Source organism: Pagrus pagrus, assembly GCF_965226575.1.
Source record: "Pagrus pagrus genome assembly, chromosome: 6".
Taxonomy (NCBI): domain Eukaryota; kingdom Metazoa; phylum Chordata; class Actinopteri; order Spariformes; family Sparidae; genus Pagrus; species Pagrus pagrus.
Window position 1 is genome coordinate 26,177,786 of NC_140190.1, and position 17,858 is coordinate 26,195,643.

The 17,858-nt window shown below is 43.6% G+C and overlaps 1 protein-coding gene across 2 annotated transcripts in view; it reads left to right on the top strand.

The window, feature by feature from the left end:
• The first annotated feature begins 8,939 nt into the window (after positions 1-8,939).
• Positions 8,940-17,858, top strand: part of syde2 (synapse defective 1, Rho GTPase, homolog 2 (C. elegans)) — a 55,325-nt gene continuing 46,406 nt past the window's right edge. The window contains exon 1 of one of the 2 annotated variants that reach the window (XM_084356064.1): positions 8,940-9,249. In XM_084356064.1, the coding sequence (XP_084212190.1) occupies positions 9,114-9,249 (136 nt within the window). In that variant the 5' untranslated portion in view covers positions 8,940-9,113. The other variant, XM_084356063.1, reaches the window with a different exon arrangement.

Consider the following 17,858-nt stretch of genomic DNA (forward strand, 5'->3'; position numbering starts at 1 on the left):
AGGAGCATCTCTAAGAACCAAAAAGACTGTTCGACTTCAGCCTGAGTCTAGAGCCGTACAACAGCTCTGTGAGGCTGCACTCAAACACACAGTGGTGCTCTGAGCTAAATACTAACATCAGCATGCTAACACGCCCGCAGTTACAGTGCTACCATGCATGTGATTAGCACACACATAACCCTAGGCATTTGGTCCAAGTCCCAAGTAAGTCAGAGTCAGTATGTCGGGCAAGTCAAGTCACCTTGGAAGTCAAGATGCAAGTCTTCAACACAGTGACTCAAGTTGACACGAATCACTCTCAGAATGACTCAAGTCCACATCTCTGTTGATTAACAAATAATATTTAGCAAGTTCGTCATGTTAGATTTGCCTGATAACATGCTAACATTTGCTAGATAGCACTAAACAATAAGGTCTTTCAGGTATTTTGTCATAAAATCCCACAATATTGGGCATAGCACTGCAACAATTGATCAGTTAATTAATAAGTAGCCAAGTGTTAAAATCAATAGCAACTATTTCAATAATCAGTTATTCAGTTGGGTGATATTTTTAACAGAAAAAGTGAGAATTCTGATTCCTGCTTGTTAAATGTAAATGTTTTCTGGTTTCTTTCCACCTCTACAAACTTATCTGAATACTCTTGTACTGTTGTTGTACGCAACATTTGAGAACGTCATCTTGGGTTTTGGTAAACTGATTGACATTCTTCACCATTTTCTGAAAATAACTTTTAGTTGCAGCCCTAACTGGGCAAATTGCAGTTGTTTTTTCCTGATGAACATGTACGATGAAAAGTCAGGGAATCACACAAGTCAGTAGAATTAATCCCACTTCTGTCTGTAGCAAATTTCACAACAGTCCATCCAGTAGTTGTCAAGATAGTTCCTTCAAAACCAACAATGTCAACCTCATGGTGGCGCTAGAGAAAAAGTCAGGTGATCACCAAAGTCAGTCATTCATCATCTGGGAACAAATCTTCATAGAGTTCAGCCAATGGTTGTTGAGATGTTTCACTTCGGATCAAAGTGGTGGACCAAGCAACAGACTGACATTGTTGTCCATAATGGTGCTACCAGAAGTTTGTACCCAGTTTTTATAATGCTGGTTCCGTGTCAACACACCCACTGACTTGTTGACTTCTCTTCACTCATCCTCGGATGTTTTCTCGAGGCAAACAGTTGCTTTTCACACCAGCAGTCGTGCCAATCATGTGAAACAGATGTTCAGCAGGAAAGAAAACATTTCTCTTACCTGTCATTTGTCATTTGAGCTTTCACATCGTAACTATCTGTTTATGACATGTTGGACTCATCAAAAATGTCCAGATTCCTGCCTGACTCAGAGGAAACTATGGTCCGTAAACCACAGGTTCTCCTCTCTTGGTCTCATATTGGATGGGGAGTCAAATTTTCCAAATGATGGTGAGACAGTAACTTAATATTGTAATTTACAGGAACATTGTGGTCCTGGCCACTGATTGCAGCTGAATATTTCCAAACGTCCTCTTCTGTTCCTCCGTACCACCCAAGAACATCTGTAAGGTTTCATCAAATCTTCAGAACTGGGAATGAAAAAATCATCACAAATTTAGGATCAGAGAAACCAATCTGGAGAAAATCACACAGTTGGCTTTGAAACTTGTTGCTCATGTACTGTCAAAACTCTCCCACTCATTTGCCTTTTTATTAATATTATAAAATGACCTGAAAAGCCCGAACTATACGCACGCTTGTTATTTCTCTGTCACTTTTGTGGGTCCGCCTGCACAAACGGAAACTTTGAGGAGCCACTGTTACATAATCTGTATACACTGAGGAGTGACTGCCACAAAAATGCCCGCAAGAGAAAAATATCATGGAACTTTTCAAGCACTTTGGAAACATTCATGTAGAAGGGCTCTCATCTGTTTAAGTAACTCTATCTCGCTCATTCTCGAAGCAAAGTTGACATTTGCGTGTGAGATAGTAGCCGCACAGTGATTTGGTCTCTACACAGACAGTATGAGCATGACGATAAAGTGGTAAAGTCAAACGTTTTGAGTCCGATCACGTGATGAATGTACTCAGAGACAGAAAAGAACATTCAGAGGTGATAAAGAACAGTAGCAAGAGACAAGCAGTCTGACCTCCTGTCATGATAAACATGTCAGGGGTTGTCTGTTGATAATGATATGGAGCAGGCTCTCTCTCTCTCTCTCTCTCTCTCTCTCTCTGTGTGTGTGTGTGTGTGTGTGCGTGTGTGTGTGTGAAAAAGACAGCTCGGCCGGCTAACCTGGCTGCTGGTCAGTAATGGAGTAGATAGCATCTGTGGATTCTGTTATCTGGAGCCTCCTGTGGTTTACTGAATCAGGATTAAGTGTGTGCAGCGAGTTGTGTAAGATCCTGTGTGAGATCCTCAGTTTTTTTTTTCTTTCCTCTATTTAGTGGAGATGTGTTTGGGTGTAATTCAACTAACTTTGTTGGAATCTATTCCTGAACCAGTGATGCTCCTCATGATTAATTTCCCCGATGTTTAAAAGGAAGTTTAAACTTAGACCAGTCGACCTGAAAGAACCAGGTCAGCTAAAACATGATCTTTTCCTCACCCTATCCAAGTGGTTTCTGTGTCTAAACCTAACTAGACAATGCCGACATTTATTGTGGCGACTGGGAGGCCATTAATAGTTTAAACATTTTATTGATTAAACTGTGAATAGACAAGTTTTCTCCTCCAAATCAAGTTATTTGTGATTTTGAGGGAAACAGAAATGATCCAGTTGTCTTTGCAGCAGCGACGCCGACAATAATACTACTTGGAAATGCCCTTGTTTTTTGCCTCTTTAATCAAGAAAACAAATATTTAACAATAAAATAATAATATAATGCATGTAAAATAGTAAAAATAGTTAAAGCTGTTTACTTTTTTTGCTTGTTAAAATACTAATAGTCTGTTTGCAGTCTGTATACTCAACTGAAAGAAAGAAATAAGATTAAAAAAAGAAGAGACAGGTTGCTGAATAATGAAAACAATCATTGATTGCAGTCCACTTCCATTATATTTATCTTATCCTGATCACAGTCTTGAGTGGGATGTCCTTCCTGGCACCACTGACGCTAAAATATCTGATGACTAGTGAGTACTTTGCTTTCATTTTCACAGTTCACAGCCTGTGTTAGAAGCATTTTGAGGATTTGGAGTTTCAACATCACACAAAAGCCAAAGGTGGATGAAATATAATTTTTCCTGACTCTGACCGCTCAATTTATCCTCTATGAGTCACTGTGTGCTGCAGAGGAACACTTCATTCCAGATGCTACGGCTAAGAAGACCTTATTCAAACTCTCACAGACAAACATGAGCAAACAGAATCAGAAACACTTTATTGATCCCTGTGAGGGAAAATTGCGTAAATATTTAGGTTAGCATCCCAGCTATCTCTGTCAGGTTTGTATGTAATGAGATAAGAGCTTATCTGTTTTCCGGACAAAAGGATATAATGTTTACACCAATCAGTTCACTGATATTGGCCTGTTATTGTAGTTTGGATATTATGTGGAGGTTGTATAATATCTGTCTCTATATCCAGATCACACAGATGCAGCAAATCACTTCATATTAATCATTTAATTCTCCAATTTTTGCACACAGAAGGGTTCATTTAACCTGGACTGACTTATTAAAGAGTTTCAGTGTATGACCACTGGAGGAAACTGGCTCCTTGTTTTATGGGGAAAATGAGCAAAAAAGAAAAAAAAACATAAAAAACTTCAAGTCAAAAGCTGTTAGGATAAATTGTTCAAAACATAACTTCTTTTAAAAGAATCCACTATTTTAACAAGACACTGGTGTGAATATAAATGCAGCAAGGCACAAAAAGAGCTCCTTTTCAATTTTTTTTTCTTCAGTAGTAAAATATGAGTAAGTAGCTATGACAATAATGTGACTCTCTGGAACATAAAAGCAGCAGGCGCTTGGCAACGTTACACTGACAGGGATCATCCAGCCTAATTTATACCCTGAGAAAGGCTTGTGTCCAAGGACATAAATTTAGTTGCGGTGTGCGCTGAAAAAGAAGGGGAAGGCCCATAAACTGGCCGGGACAGAGAGAGAGGGAGCCAGAGACACAGAGAGAGGGAACAATGGGCAGCCATCAGGAGGAGAGCCCCAACAGCTGCACAGCTCCGTGTCCCAACACACACTCACGTGCACACCCACACACACATATATATCCTTGTTGCTTTTCTTTCACTCTCTCTGTCTCATGCACCCGCCGGCCGGGCCATCTGAAAGGGGGCCAGCTAAGCAGATGTTCTGCCACTGACTTCACAAAGGGCACAAGTGAGCGATGGAGAAAAAATAAAAATAAAGAAAAGGGAGACAAACTTCCTCATTTTTGCCTGTTGAGTCAGCTGTTGATAAGCGCTAATTCTGTGTACATTTAATTAAATCTTTATTAACTCTTTCCATGTATGTTTTAATATGTCGTGAACAGTGTTTACACTCTCTACCCAAGTAAAAGTAATAACACCACGATGGTAAAATACTCCATGTAGCCTACATATTCACTATCACCACAGCTGCTGAGATAAAGCCAGTTTTACTCTTTTATTATTGTCATAAAATCATCTGAAACCACCAAAACCAATGACTTGACTTCCTTATCCTGCCTGTGGCGCACAGTGCAAATTGGATTTAAAGATTGAAATCTTTAAAAACAGCTTGTCAAAATGTAGTTTCATATTTAGGTTTGTATGTTTTAGGAATAAGTGTTGTGGACTATTTTCAGCAGAGTATACATATTTGGGGGGTTAATATCCAGGGTGACAGCAGCAGGGTGACGTATGTGGTATTATACTTAAAATAAACTATGTTCATGGTAATAAAGAAACATGAGTGCAACATTGTAGCTCATTGATGTGTTATTCGTGAGGGCCTGGACACACCAGGCCGACAGCGAGCGTCTGTGGCCCTCGTCGGCCCTCGTCGGAGGCTTTTCGGCCGACAGAGCACACTGAATGATAGCAGAGCCAGTAGGCGAGAGAAATGACTCTGATTGGCTGTTCAGATAAGCGAATCAGTGCATGAGAAGAGAAACGGGGGGGGAAAAAAAGAAAGGTAAAGCTCCTCAAGCCCTTCACTGTGGCATCCATGATTTTACCCATTTAGTGTGGTTTCTCCAGTTGCCCCCATCTCTTCTTCAGTGCCATTTGCAACTTTTTATCTGTCATATTCTTGATTAGAAGTGGCTGTACGAGCAAGGGTGGTGTGAAAATGACTGTTTGTATACACACAGTCTGGAGTCTTTTGAATAATGAATACAGACTACCGCCACCTGGTGGTCTGGAGTGTTATTCTATCTCATGCAGGCACTGAACAAATTATCTAGCTAGACGTCAGCTGTAGTCTTTGCGGTGTGTTCAACTGCAGCTTTCTGGCTGAGACACAAGCGATGTGGTGTTCTTTGATGTCGGTTTGGTGTGTCTAGACCCTTAGATTATGGCTATCAGGCAGTCGTTAAGAGGATCAATTCATTGTTGGTTTTGGTTTTCTCATGGGTTTTGCATCATATTTTATGAGCTCATCATATACTCTTATGCAAATATGTTTATTTTCAATGTACCAAGTAACTGCAGCTGAAAGAGAAATCAAAAGTCAAAGGTACAAACATAATCAGCAACTACTCTGGTGATAATTTGTTATGCAAAAAAATCCAGAAATACTGTGTAAATGTCTGCTGTTTTACTTATCTTCTGTGATGTTAAATTGAAGATGTTTAGATTTTGAACTGTTGGTCAAACAAAACAAGGAATTTGAATACTAAATTTGAGATTTGGGAAATTGTGATTTCACTATTTTCTGCGACTTTTTGACAAATGGAAAACTCAAATAAATAAGCAGCGTTTGGATACATTTGCCTCGTTTTGCCATGCATACGAAAAGCTATCCCTGCATGTATTGTTGTATCACCGCAGGTACAAGGAGGCATCACAAAACAAGATCACATTTTCGGGAATGTGAGACATTTCCAGCACTGAAAATTGCCCAAATGGACATTATTTGTCAAAAAGACATCTCTCATGCCCTGCAGTGAATGTGTCTGGTCCAAAGCTTTTTGTCCTTCCTGATGCATCGAGCCTCTCTTCCCTCACAGCAGCCCCTCGCTCTCCCTTTTCCTCTACAGAGACACACTATGCAGCCTGCAGGTTTTGACCTGTAAATAACTGCCCAGACAGAGTCTAGTCAGTCAGATGGGGAGGCAGGCCGAGGCGTCGGGGCCTACATGGCTCCTGGAGAGCAATAACAGATGCTTATCATGTTTTAGTGAGGCGGGTGTTGGTGGTGGTGGTGGTGGTGGAGAGAAGGAGGGTGAATGTGGGACGTTGGGGCCCTGTCGATGAATGGCTCTGACAATAAATGCACTCAATCATGGGCAGACATTGTACCTTAGAAAACAGAGTCAGATTCAGTAAGAAAGAGAGAGAGAGTGTGTGTGTGTTTGTGTGGGTACTCGAGTGTGTGTGTGTGTGTGTTAAAGAGAGGCAGCAGAGAGCGCATGTGCACTCACACACCCACTGCAGCTTTTCAGCAGCTCATCCTCTCGCACATTCCAAGTAGAGGCAACAGCAAACAAATGGCTTAAGGTTCAAGTGAAGTATGTTTCATTCCTTTCTCTGCTGTCTCCGCCGCTCTTAAAGTCTCAGGTTGTGCTGCGAGCAGGGACAGGGGTTAGACGCAAGGTCAAAGAGGAGAGGATTACTCAAGATACACTTCAGATAAAAGTGTCAGTCCGGTGATCAGCAGTGATCCATCATGCGGCAGGTCGTGCTTGCAGGCCGGCGTTGCCATCGGAGGGTAAAAAATAGCCTTCGTGTGTGTGCAATAATGAAGATGAAACTATGAGAAGACAAATTCCTCGTGACAGACTCAATCCTGCTCATTTGTAAAAGCTGAGAGATGATTCAGGGCTGCCAGGTTATCACCATCCTCCTCATTGTTTCTTGCTGAGATCGATTTCTTTCTTTCTCCTCCTCCTCTGCAGAGGTTCAAGCACATTGCTCCCCTGAGATGATGAGACTTGTTTTCCCTGCTGTTTGCTGAAATGCCTTCACAGCTGCAAGTGAAGGTGGTGATTTGAAGTCGTGGCTCGCTGCTCTCCAACTGAATTTAACTCACATTTCAGGGACAAGTATGCGTCGCATTTTAATAGAGAAACTGGAGCTGCATTTCACACAGATGGAAGTTGAAACTGGCTTTATTTGTGGTTAATACATAACTTACAAAACAGTTAAAAGCCAGTAATAAGATCAATGTTTTGGTTGCCAGGTTGTGGCTGATGTTTATCCTCCTCCAGCAGGACACTTGCGTTGTACTTAAAGTTCTTTAATTCATCAGAAAGACCCGTCCACCATCTTATTTATTAAAGTATTTATCTGTGTATTTAAATGTGAAAGTGTATATTAATAAACGCTGCTGAGTACGCCAAAGATCACCTGGCCTCCGACCTTTAGCTGCAGAGAATATGGACCCAAATTAACTATGGAACTGAAGAATTGGTGGTTTATTAAAATAGTTGATACCATTTTAGTACATAGATGAGTTACTGGTATATAAGAATGTAAGAAACTCAGGACCTTTAATTAATGATTTTATCAATATTTGTAACTGAAGAATTGATGACTTATTCAATGTTAGTTTCATTAAAGGATAGGTTCACCCAAAAATAAAAATGCAGTCTTTATCTACTCACCTTCATACGATGGAAAGTCAGGTGAAGATTCAAAGTCCACAAAACATTTCTGGAGCTTCACAGCAAAACTAGCGTTGCAGTGGTCTCCGAAACAACTGAAGTAGATGGGGACTTGTTTTAAAACGTTAAAAAAACAGCTGAAAACACAACATTTACACCGAATTTACACCCCTAATGCACGGTCAAGTTTGTGCACCCACTTCAGATGCGATGAACGGCAACACTTTTTGCTGAGCAGCTACAGTTAAGATTTCAGCTTTAAAAAGGGTGTGAATAACATGTTTCCAACTTAATTTGGGATCTTGGGGCTTCCAGAGACTTGGATTACACCGGATGAGACATTTTGTGAATTTTTCTGTTGTTTTTTTACACTTTAAAACAAATCCCCATCTACTTCAGTTGTTGGTCATTAGTTTCTTATGTTATTATATGCTAGCAACTCATCTAAGCTACAGATAATGACTGAATTCTAATTGTTGGGTGAACTTATCTTTTAATTTTTATTTATGAGGAGAAGACACAACAGCAAAAAGGATTTTCCATAACCTGGCAACCAAAGTATTTTTTTAAATCAGGCTTATTACTGATTTTTAAAGTAGGGCTGAACCAACTGGTCGAGTAATGGATTAGTCGACTGTCAGAAATTTAACCTGTGAATATTTTTTTTATAATAAAATAATTCATTAATCAAGAAAAAGTGGCAACATTTGCTGCCTTTCTTATCTGACTGTGCATCTTCATCTCTGGGTTTGGACTGTTGAACAAAACAATTTGATTAAATCACCTGGTAATTAATTAACTGTGATGAGCATTTTCTTTAAAAAGCATTAATGGCCATCAGTTAACACTTAAGTTGGCACCCTGAAGGCTAAAGTCACATGTTTGGTTACATAAGATTTATGTATGCTTGTCTTAGCCCTACAAATGAATTTTTCCGTTAATTTAATTTAATTTCAGTTTACCTCTGAAGGCGCTGTCATGCAATTTTCTCCGGATAATTTACGCGCGGGGTCAGTGAACTGTGAGGCAGGAAATATTCCAAACATCCGAGCTGCAAACATGAGGAGAAGGTGAGGTGAGGCGCTAGAGAGAAAGCAAGAGGGAGAAACAGAGGGAGGAGGGAGGGCACAGTGTGCGTGTGTGTGTGTGCGTGTGTGTGGAGCAGAGAGGGAGGGAGAGAGAGAGGTGGTGCAGCTCAGCTCAGCAGAGGGAGCAGGAGTGAGTGAGGCGACAGAGCGGAGGTGACAGCGGAGAATGGAGAGGAGCCCGTCCGCCCGGCGAGCTTTGACCGCGGCGAGCGAGGAGAACCCACTCGGCCCTTTCCTTCTGGAGCCAGCGTGCTGAAAGAAACCGGGAGGACTTAACAGGGGGGCAAAGGAAAGGAATGGCTGATCCTCTGCGGAGGACTTTACTAGCGAAACTCCGGGGGAAGAAATCCAAGAAAGGAGCGACGGTCGGCGGTGGATACGGCTCTGCTGCTGCTGCTGCTGCTGCTGCGGCGGCGAATGGGGGCCGAGAAGGTAAAGAAAAAGTTTTGCATACGCAGCGAGACTCCGACGAGGCTCGCCCGGTAGTGTTGCTCGCGACAGAGAGAATGAGTACGTACGAGAATTGTGTTGACGGGGCGATGGTGCGAGCCGGGGGGGTTGTGGTAGTGCGGGAGAGCCGCGCAGCGGAGTTGGCCGGCGCGCGTCCCCAGGAGCGCAGCAGCGGGGGCAGGGCTCGGGTTAATGAGGAGCTCCTGGGGGTCTCACTTCAAAGAGCCGGCCAGTTTGGGGGACACGCGGTCAGGAGGGAGGGAGACGGGAGCCACCAGGGGCCCAGATCTGGTGGCAAAATCGCGTTATCGGCGGGGGTCACGCTCGGAGGACCGCATGTCCAGAGGAAGCACTTCGTCTCGGTCCCGCGGCAGTGCAGCGTCGGGGATTCAATCGGGTTTGGGGACAATTCAAATCACGTTTTGTACCGAGCACAGGTCGAGCCACAAGGTAGACCAGCAGAGGGCCCGGTCAGTGCCGCTGATGGTGATGTGACAGAGCCCAGAGACAGAGGACAGACCCGGCACATGGCAGGGACCGTAGGGGCTGCTCATGAACACAACGCCAACTGGAGTCCGAACGACAACCAAACTTTGGAGACAGACTCGCCGGTTTGCGCGGCACACGTGCATCCGAACTGTGCGTCAAGCAGCACGGAGGAAAACATTTTAATCCGAAATGTTGAGAGTTACGAGCCCGAGTACGCGGGGGACACCAGAGGCACTACGGGCGCTCTGCAGAGCCCGACGTTTTTCCCCACAGAGTTAGAGATATGCGACATTAACATGGCATCTCTGTGCGGCACGGGGGCCTCACTCAGATACACCCTAGACAGCGAGGATGAGGATTATTATGATAACGAAATTCTGCCTTTTTATGAAACTGTTAGAACAAAAAGTGATGATAGAGCAGAGGTGGCAGAGCTGCCTCAGCCCGGTCAGGATAAAGGACAGCTTAATGACGGCAACAGTGCCCAGGAAACAGACAGGCTTAGGAACCAGCTGAAAGAAGCTTATTACCTCCTTATCAATGCTATGAATGATATCAACCTGGATGTGCAACAGATTAGTGGTGGTTGTACTGAGCAGCAGGCCTCCTCCTCCTGTAGTAGCCACTCCAGGGATAGCCTGTGCTCCAGGTTGTCCGCCAAGAACATGGACAGCGACTCCTGGTCGTCAGGAGGCGACCACAGCCCGCAGCAGGTGTCTGACACCGACTCGCTCCTGCTCTGCCTCAGTGGGAACCCCGAGTCAGGCCTCAAAGACAGCAGGGTGATTAGTAAGAGTATGGTGAACCTGTCTTTGACAAAGATGAGACCAGCCTTACAGCGCTCTGCAAGTGTCGGAGCCATCAGGTACCCAGGTAGAGCCTCACTCTGCGCTCAGGCCTCTGGGGCGCAGGGTCCAGACATCAGTGGTGAGTTAGGGGCCACAGGGACAAAACAGGGTAAAAAGCTGACAGAACCTCGGGTGCCTTACGAGGCCATCAGCAGCGACGAGATGCTACAAGATGCTGGTGGTGATGAAGACCGCGGCGGGCAGCTCAATGAGAGCAGCGGCTCGATCAACAGCCTCACAGGTTCGTCAGACAGCAACGCTGATGCATCAGCACATCAGGGTCACGACCACAAGCAGGAGCTGGCCGAGGTGCGAGCACAGCGGGCCAACTCTGTCAACAAGGGCCACGGTGTCACTGTCAACAAGATGCAGGAGTGGATGCACAAGGGGCGGCTGTTGTCCTCTGAGATGAAGCAGCGCATTGAGGGCTCATCTCTGCCTCGTGGAGGAGGCCACAGCCAGGACCGCTCCTGCCCTCAGGCTAACCCCGGTGGGTGTAAACCAGGGGCCCAGACGTCCAGCCGAGGGGTTAAACCTGTCAAGGCCAAGTCACCTGCAGTCAAGTCACCAGGTAGGAAGGCTACACGGAGTGGCCCCAGCTCCTGTGGATCCTCTAAATCAGAGACCTCTCACCCTCCTTCCTCCCGTCTGATTATTGTCATCCTCCTCCACTCATAGTAAACTCCGTCTGGTGGCGGTCCACCCTGCACTCCTCCTCTTCTGGATGCAAAGCAAAGGGACGAGACTCCTCAGACCTCTTTGCTTTCCTTTTCAAGATTCTCTAACCGGTGGCGGGTTCTGTTCCTTCACACTAATTTAGGTGCATTTCTTAACACTGAATTAATCGCACATCAGGCCGTAGGTGGGATCACTCACAGCGTAGTCCAGTAACAACTAACTCACTCTCCTCTGCTAGCTGTTGTGGTGTTTTCTAAGGTGTTGGTGGTGGGTTTGTGTGCGTGTGAATGACTTTTGATGATGTACAAAATGACAAATGATGTTCTGTTTCTAATGTGGTGCAAAGACAGGAAAACATCTGTATCAGGAAACCACTGAGAGGAAGAGGTGACACGTAGTAAATTAGTTCATCTAGGTGTTGAAAATGCAACTTAAATGAGAGATAGTCAGGGATTAGATAGGATGGAGATTACTTTAAACTTTTTACCAGCTGGCAGAACAAGCCCACCCATGAGGTCCATTTAGAAGCTGTTCTGGAGGCTTGGGCGATATCCAAAGTTTGATATCACGACATTGACCTGCCAAATATCTCGATGGATGATGTTAACGTTGGGGGGAGAACACAAATGTGTGGTGTGTGGCTTCTTAGAAACTAAGTCCTCCATGTCTGTATGTATGTACCTCTGCCAGCCTGGTCTCAGTCCAATCCTCCTCAGCAGATGGAGATAGATGCCCAGTTCGTCATTGAATTGCATGTTCAAGATGCCCACTTTTCTCGTCCACTGATGTTTGTCCTGCATTTCCAAGACAAACTCATTGATATCTGAAAGTTGAGATGCAAACTGAAGTTTAAAAAATAATCTCACCACAAGGTCCATCTACCCTCTCATTAGTAGGGTTGCAGTGGTATGAGATTTTCATGGTTTCCCGGAACCCAATATACGGTATTATGCACTTCTTACCATTATTATCAGTTAGAATGAGCCTTACCTGAATGAAAACAGGACTTGACTATGAAATGAAATGTTAATCGTCAGCTTGAAAACGATACATGTCACTGCAACCCTACTTACTACACACACTTTTAATTGCATTTACATTTATTACTTTACATTGCACATAACTTAAGCTGTCACTTCACCGTGTTAGTGCCTGGTTGTACCAGATGATTTGCACTTTTCGTCCGTGCTGCCCTGAACTGACTGCAAACAGGGCAGCTCGCCAGTTCAATCACAGGCTTCGGAAGCTGCCTGTGCAGAGAGCTGTGTATTGACATTTGTTGCACAGCGTGTGGAAATGTCTTTGTGCCGATCGAAAAACATTTTTCATTTTTGTATGAAAGTGGTCCGTGCGTGAAAGCGCGTGTGTTGCTCCGACAGTGTTTTCCAGAGTAAACAGACGAGCTGCCATGTGCGCAGGCTGTTGTTGACTGTCAGTGCGCTGTGCTGCTAGAAATAGAGTGTGATCTGTGAGGCTGCTGAGCGGAAGGCCTCTAATGTTTGACTTCCAGCCGCTGTTGGCTCAACATAGCTCCAACTTTTACCTCTTTTAGCTAGAGTACAGACAGTACTCCTCTTGATATTAGTTTCCTCTTTGCGCCATTGATTCTCAGTTTTTCCCCTCATTTTGCTCAGCTTTCCCCTCTCTGTCCCCACTGAACCTTTCCACAGCTGTGGCCAGGGGAATCCAAAGCAGGGGAGAAGCCACTGCAGTTACTCTCTGTGGTTGTGGTGTGTGTGTGTGTGTGTGTGTGTGTGTGTGCATGTGTGTGTGTGTGTGTGTTTGTTTGAGAGTAAAGGGGGGGGGGGGGGGGGGGGTTGGGCTGTCATGTTGCCTTCCTCCCCAGTCGTTTGCTCTGGACAGCTCCATGGTAACTTGCATTTTAAAGAGACTTTGGATTGAATATTTCGGATGCCATTCCTGTTGTTTAACTTTGTTTGCGTTGTGTCACTTAATTCCTCGCCATGAATGAACAAAATGAAGGGCGATTAAGTATTTATTAAGGTCAGAGCTGGGCTTATCTTGCCCCTGTGGGCCTCTCAGCGCCTCACAAAGAGCCATTTAAAAAAAAAAAAGAAAGAAATACCAAAGCTCTCTAAAGCTCCAGTGAATTGCTTGTCTTGGCTTGAAACTCTTCATTGAGTTTAGGGCTCTTCTCTTGATTTATGCAAATATTTATACATCTCTAGAAATAGTCCTCTTCCTCCCCCCTGACTTGGAAATTAAATCTCTCTATGAAGTCATAGTGCAAACTATTGGCTTAATTAAACTGCAGCTAATTTATTTCTGTCCTGACTCGTCTTTTAATTACTGTGTAAAAAAATCATGTTGATTATCACCCACAGCTGAGTGTCATTCCGTGTGTGTTCGTGAGGGATATTGTGCACGTGAGCATGCATATGCACATCTCCTGTGCGTGCGTGCCTGTTAGTATTTGCTGCTGGAGGATTTATAGGTTTGTTGTGTTGTGGCAGAGGATTGCCTTGCCGGCAGGCAGACAGTATCCAGGCATTATGTTTTGGCCAGATCTAAACTCAGGAGTGGTGTGTCAGTCAAAGCTGATGTTGAGACTGAGCCATAGACACCACAAACAGAAGTATGAGATCCACTCCTGGGAGGCAGATATTCTCTCCTTTTATTTATTCTTTACTTGAGTCCTGTGGTTCACACTAACAGGAAAATCATGCCCTCTTTGCATTCCCAGAAATACTGAAGGCTCTGGAACATTGTGGGAAAAAGTTAATTAGCTCTTGATATCTCCTCAACGAAAGCTTGTAAGAGGATAGTTTATAGTTTATAGATGAAAATGATAATGAGAAGATTGACACCACCTAATATCTGTCTGTTGAATATGAAGGTGCTGTCAGTAACTGTGAGCTTAAAGGAAAAACTCACCCAAAAGTTAACATTTTGTCATTATCTACTCACCTGATCAAGAGTCGGGTGAAGCTTCGTAGTCCAGGAAACATTTCTGAAGCTTCACAGCAACAACAATCCTCTAAACAGCTGAAGTAGAAGGGGACTCGTTTTAAAATGTAAAATGTAATTGTGCTAAGCCAAGCAAACTGTCAGCTGATTGTCAGAAGTATCACTTTTTATGTAAATGGCAGGAAGCAAACACACATTTCCCTAAATGTTGAGCTATTCCTTTAAATATAACAGAATATGAACCTGCTCATGTTCTGGTACATTACTGTGCAGTATTGCTCAACATTGTGAATACATAAATGCTGCCCGCTCAGTAGATTCAAATTAGCTAGAGACTGAGATACGAGTGCAGGTGTAATATAATCCTACCTGACTGCTGTCAAGTCATGTCAGAACGATGTGGCGTCTGGTTTCTGCATTGTGCCAAAAAACTTGTTACTGAGCTGCTGAGTAGTTTTTTCGTTTCACAGGTACAGTCATTTGTCTTGTCTGGTGTGTCTGTACTCGGACAGATTTATGGAGGATGGTACCTCTAAAGACAGATCAGGTGATGGAGGAGAAACTCGAGGCATCAGGGTTCATACCAGGATGGTTTATGAGTCACATGATGGTGTCTGCAAACAGCGTCGGGGCGAACACAAGCAACTGGCAGCTTTTTATCCAGAGCTACTGTACGAAGTGTTGCTGAAGGGCCTTTCAATGACTTATCTTACTTTTATCAGTGCTCACGACCTAATTGGGTCACACTGTGAGTCCATGTCCCTTTTTTAGATTGTGTGGTCCCTCCGCTGAAGCATTTTTATCAGATTTTAAACAGACACAATGAGTCGGGACAGAAAGAGCTGCAACATTGAAAAGAATGGTTGGAAGCGGACGCATCGAGGAGGAAGTGGCATCAGCATTAGCAGGCTGCGCTGCCAGGACGCCTCAACGGGATGCAAGTGTTGACATGTGATGCAACCCTGGACGATCTCGGCTCTGCATTGGTGTGAAGAGAAAAATCTACACTGAGAATCCTCATTTCCATATGAATGCGTGTCAACAGGAATGTATGGCACAGAGCAAAAGATTCCCTCTGAAGGGGGGAAGACACTCTGTATACACCACAAAGTGTTGTCTGTGTGGAGGAGAGAAAACTAGCTGGTGTGTGCTTTGCACTTATCAAAAGAGGAGCCAAAAGGAATTCAGGAAATAAAAGAAAAGCCTCTGGGAAAGTGGATCAAGTGTTTTGTCTTAGAGGAGAAAAAAGATTCAGTCATTCAGAAGATTTAGACACCAAGATAATTGGGTTTACTGTCAGGCTCACGTGGCGCAGGTTCACACCAGCACATCCAGGAAATAAGCTTTTTTTCCTTTATAAGTTTGCATTCCTCTCAGCACCTCAGACAAACCCATATCGCTCCTCCCCGTCCACCTCTCTCCCTCTCTGTCTCCCTTTCTCTTTATTTTCTCACACAGACGTGCACCCTTGTATTATGTGCTCCGGCCATCTGTTACCTTCAGGTCAGGGGTGTGAGTTTTCCGTGCCCCGGACACATCATCTTCATGCCATCGCGGCGCAGGGAGCCGGGCTGTGTTAGCTCCGTTATGGAAATTTTAATCGACGGGGCCTTCTGTTTCGCTTTGTGTTGTGTTTGCAGAAGGTTAGATGGTCATCGGGCTCTAAGGCCAGATGACATCCAAGTGGGGAAAGGGGCTGTTTTCTCACTATTTCTTCCTGGAAACCTATATGTTGGTGGTATAAATGAAAAATTGAATTAATATTAGGCACAGAAAATCTCTTGCAATGGATATTCTGAAGGGTTTCATTTTAGGATAAGCCTTCCCTGCATTTTTTAAGTAAACACATGCAAATTATAATTATAAATTTCACAATCAGTTAATCTGCAGTTTACTTTCTGGATTTATAGATTAGTTGTTTGATCTTAAAAAGATCAGAACTTTGTGAAAGATGGAGATCATAATGTCCTAATGCACATTTTCCGTTTAGTGTTACATAAGACAAAAACACAGCAGATCCTCAACACTGAGAAGCTGGAACTTGGAACAAGAAACAGTTTTGTTAAAAAATCAATTATTAAAATAGCTGCCGCTTAATTCTTTGACGATCGACTAATAGATTAATCAAAGAAATGGTTGTAAAACAAACTACATTTCTATAAATGTTAATTGTTCCGTCACAAGCATTCGTCTTCTTTGTGTTTTTGCTTCTAAGTGACAAAATGTTTGAGTATTTCAGTTTAAACCTTTAGACATCTTATAGAAACCGTTTCCCTCACCAACTACGTATTGTAATTTGAAGATTAATTTTAAGAAAAGCATCAGGTTGAACGTTCTGCATCCGCTAGAATAATATCTGAGAGGAGCTTCAGTGTTGTGATGGTTTGACACCAGTGAAAATCTGAAATCTGACTTATTAAGTCGAAGCAGTGTCCTGCTGTTGCTTTGTGTTGCTCCTGGTGAAGGAGTGTGACAGTGGAAGGAGACGGCGGCGAGGCTGTAAATCTGGAGATGTCTGGAATGCCGCTCTTGTCAGAACACGCTTCCTCTTCCAGCTATGAAAGACCCCTTAAAGAAGATGGCATGCTGACAACAACTCCATGCACAATATCTCACCTCTCTTCAGTCTCGCGTTACCAGTTTGAGCGTTGGTGGCAGAGTCTGCAGTTTTCATCTGTCTTGGTCTTAAAAATCTTTCCCCTTGTTGTCTCCGAACCAGCATCCTGCCTGCTCTCAAATAATCCACGTTTCCTACGAGCTATTTCATTCTTGTGTGTGTTGTAGTTCAAATGATTTGATATTATTTGTAGTCTTTGTATCTGTGCCCAAGTGACTTTAAATCCAAGTATCAGTTAAGCCTCATTTGATGTTGTTCATCTGGTGTAGAGTTCCCCTGCTAGATATCAATTAAAGGCTGAAGAGCCTGGAGTTTTGGTCTTAAATATCTTTTAAAGGGATTATAGGTAAGAATTTTTTTTTTTTTTTTTTACACACATGAATTGCTTTGTTTTGCCAATGTGTGAAGGGAAAAATGAGACTTTTTCCTTCGCCTGATAACAGCCGGATAGTGATTGATTTTGATCTGTAGGACTCGCAACGGTTTGTCAGGGAAAACTAGTGACGTTTGTGCGGCTCCCTCCACGTGCCTCTCTTCCACTCCCCTTCAACGCCGAAAGTGTGCAACAATAGCGAACATAGAACATTAGCTTAGAAATGGAGTCTGCTAATGTCAACAACACTCAGAGTTCAACACACAGTCCAAAGTAGCAGTTAACATTACTGCGAAGCATGTGAAATATATTGTGGTATTGTGTGTTTAGCTGGCTTATGTTAGCTAAAGTTAGCTTGCTTGCTGCCACGGACGAATTGCTGGTTAGCTAACGTGGCAAAATGATGTCTCTCTGTGTAAATAGTGTTACTAAGCAACCAATGGCAGATTGTAAATAATCTCAAATTGAACCTTGAAACGCCAGCCAAATGTAGCCGAGGACTAATGGGTGAATTAGCCGAAACACTCGAGCAGAGAGGAGTGAGCTATATGTGTGTAACATGAGCTAATTGCTAGCTAGAAGCCTATGTTTGGTTGTGGCATAAGAGGCGTTGCATTTTGTTTTATGTCGTTGGGAAAGTTTGTCTTTCTTCCATTCT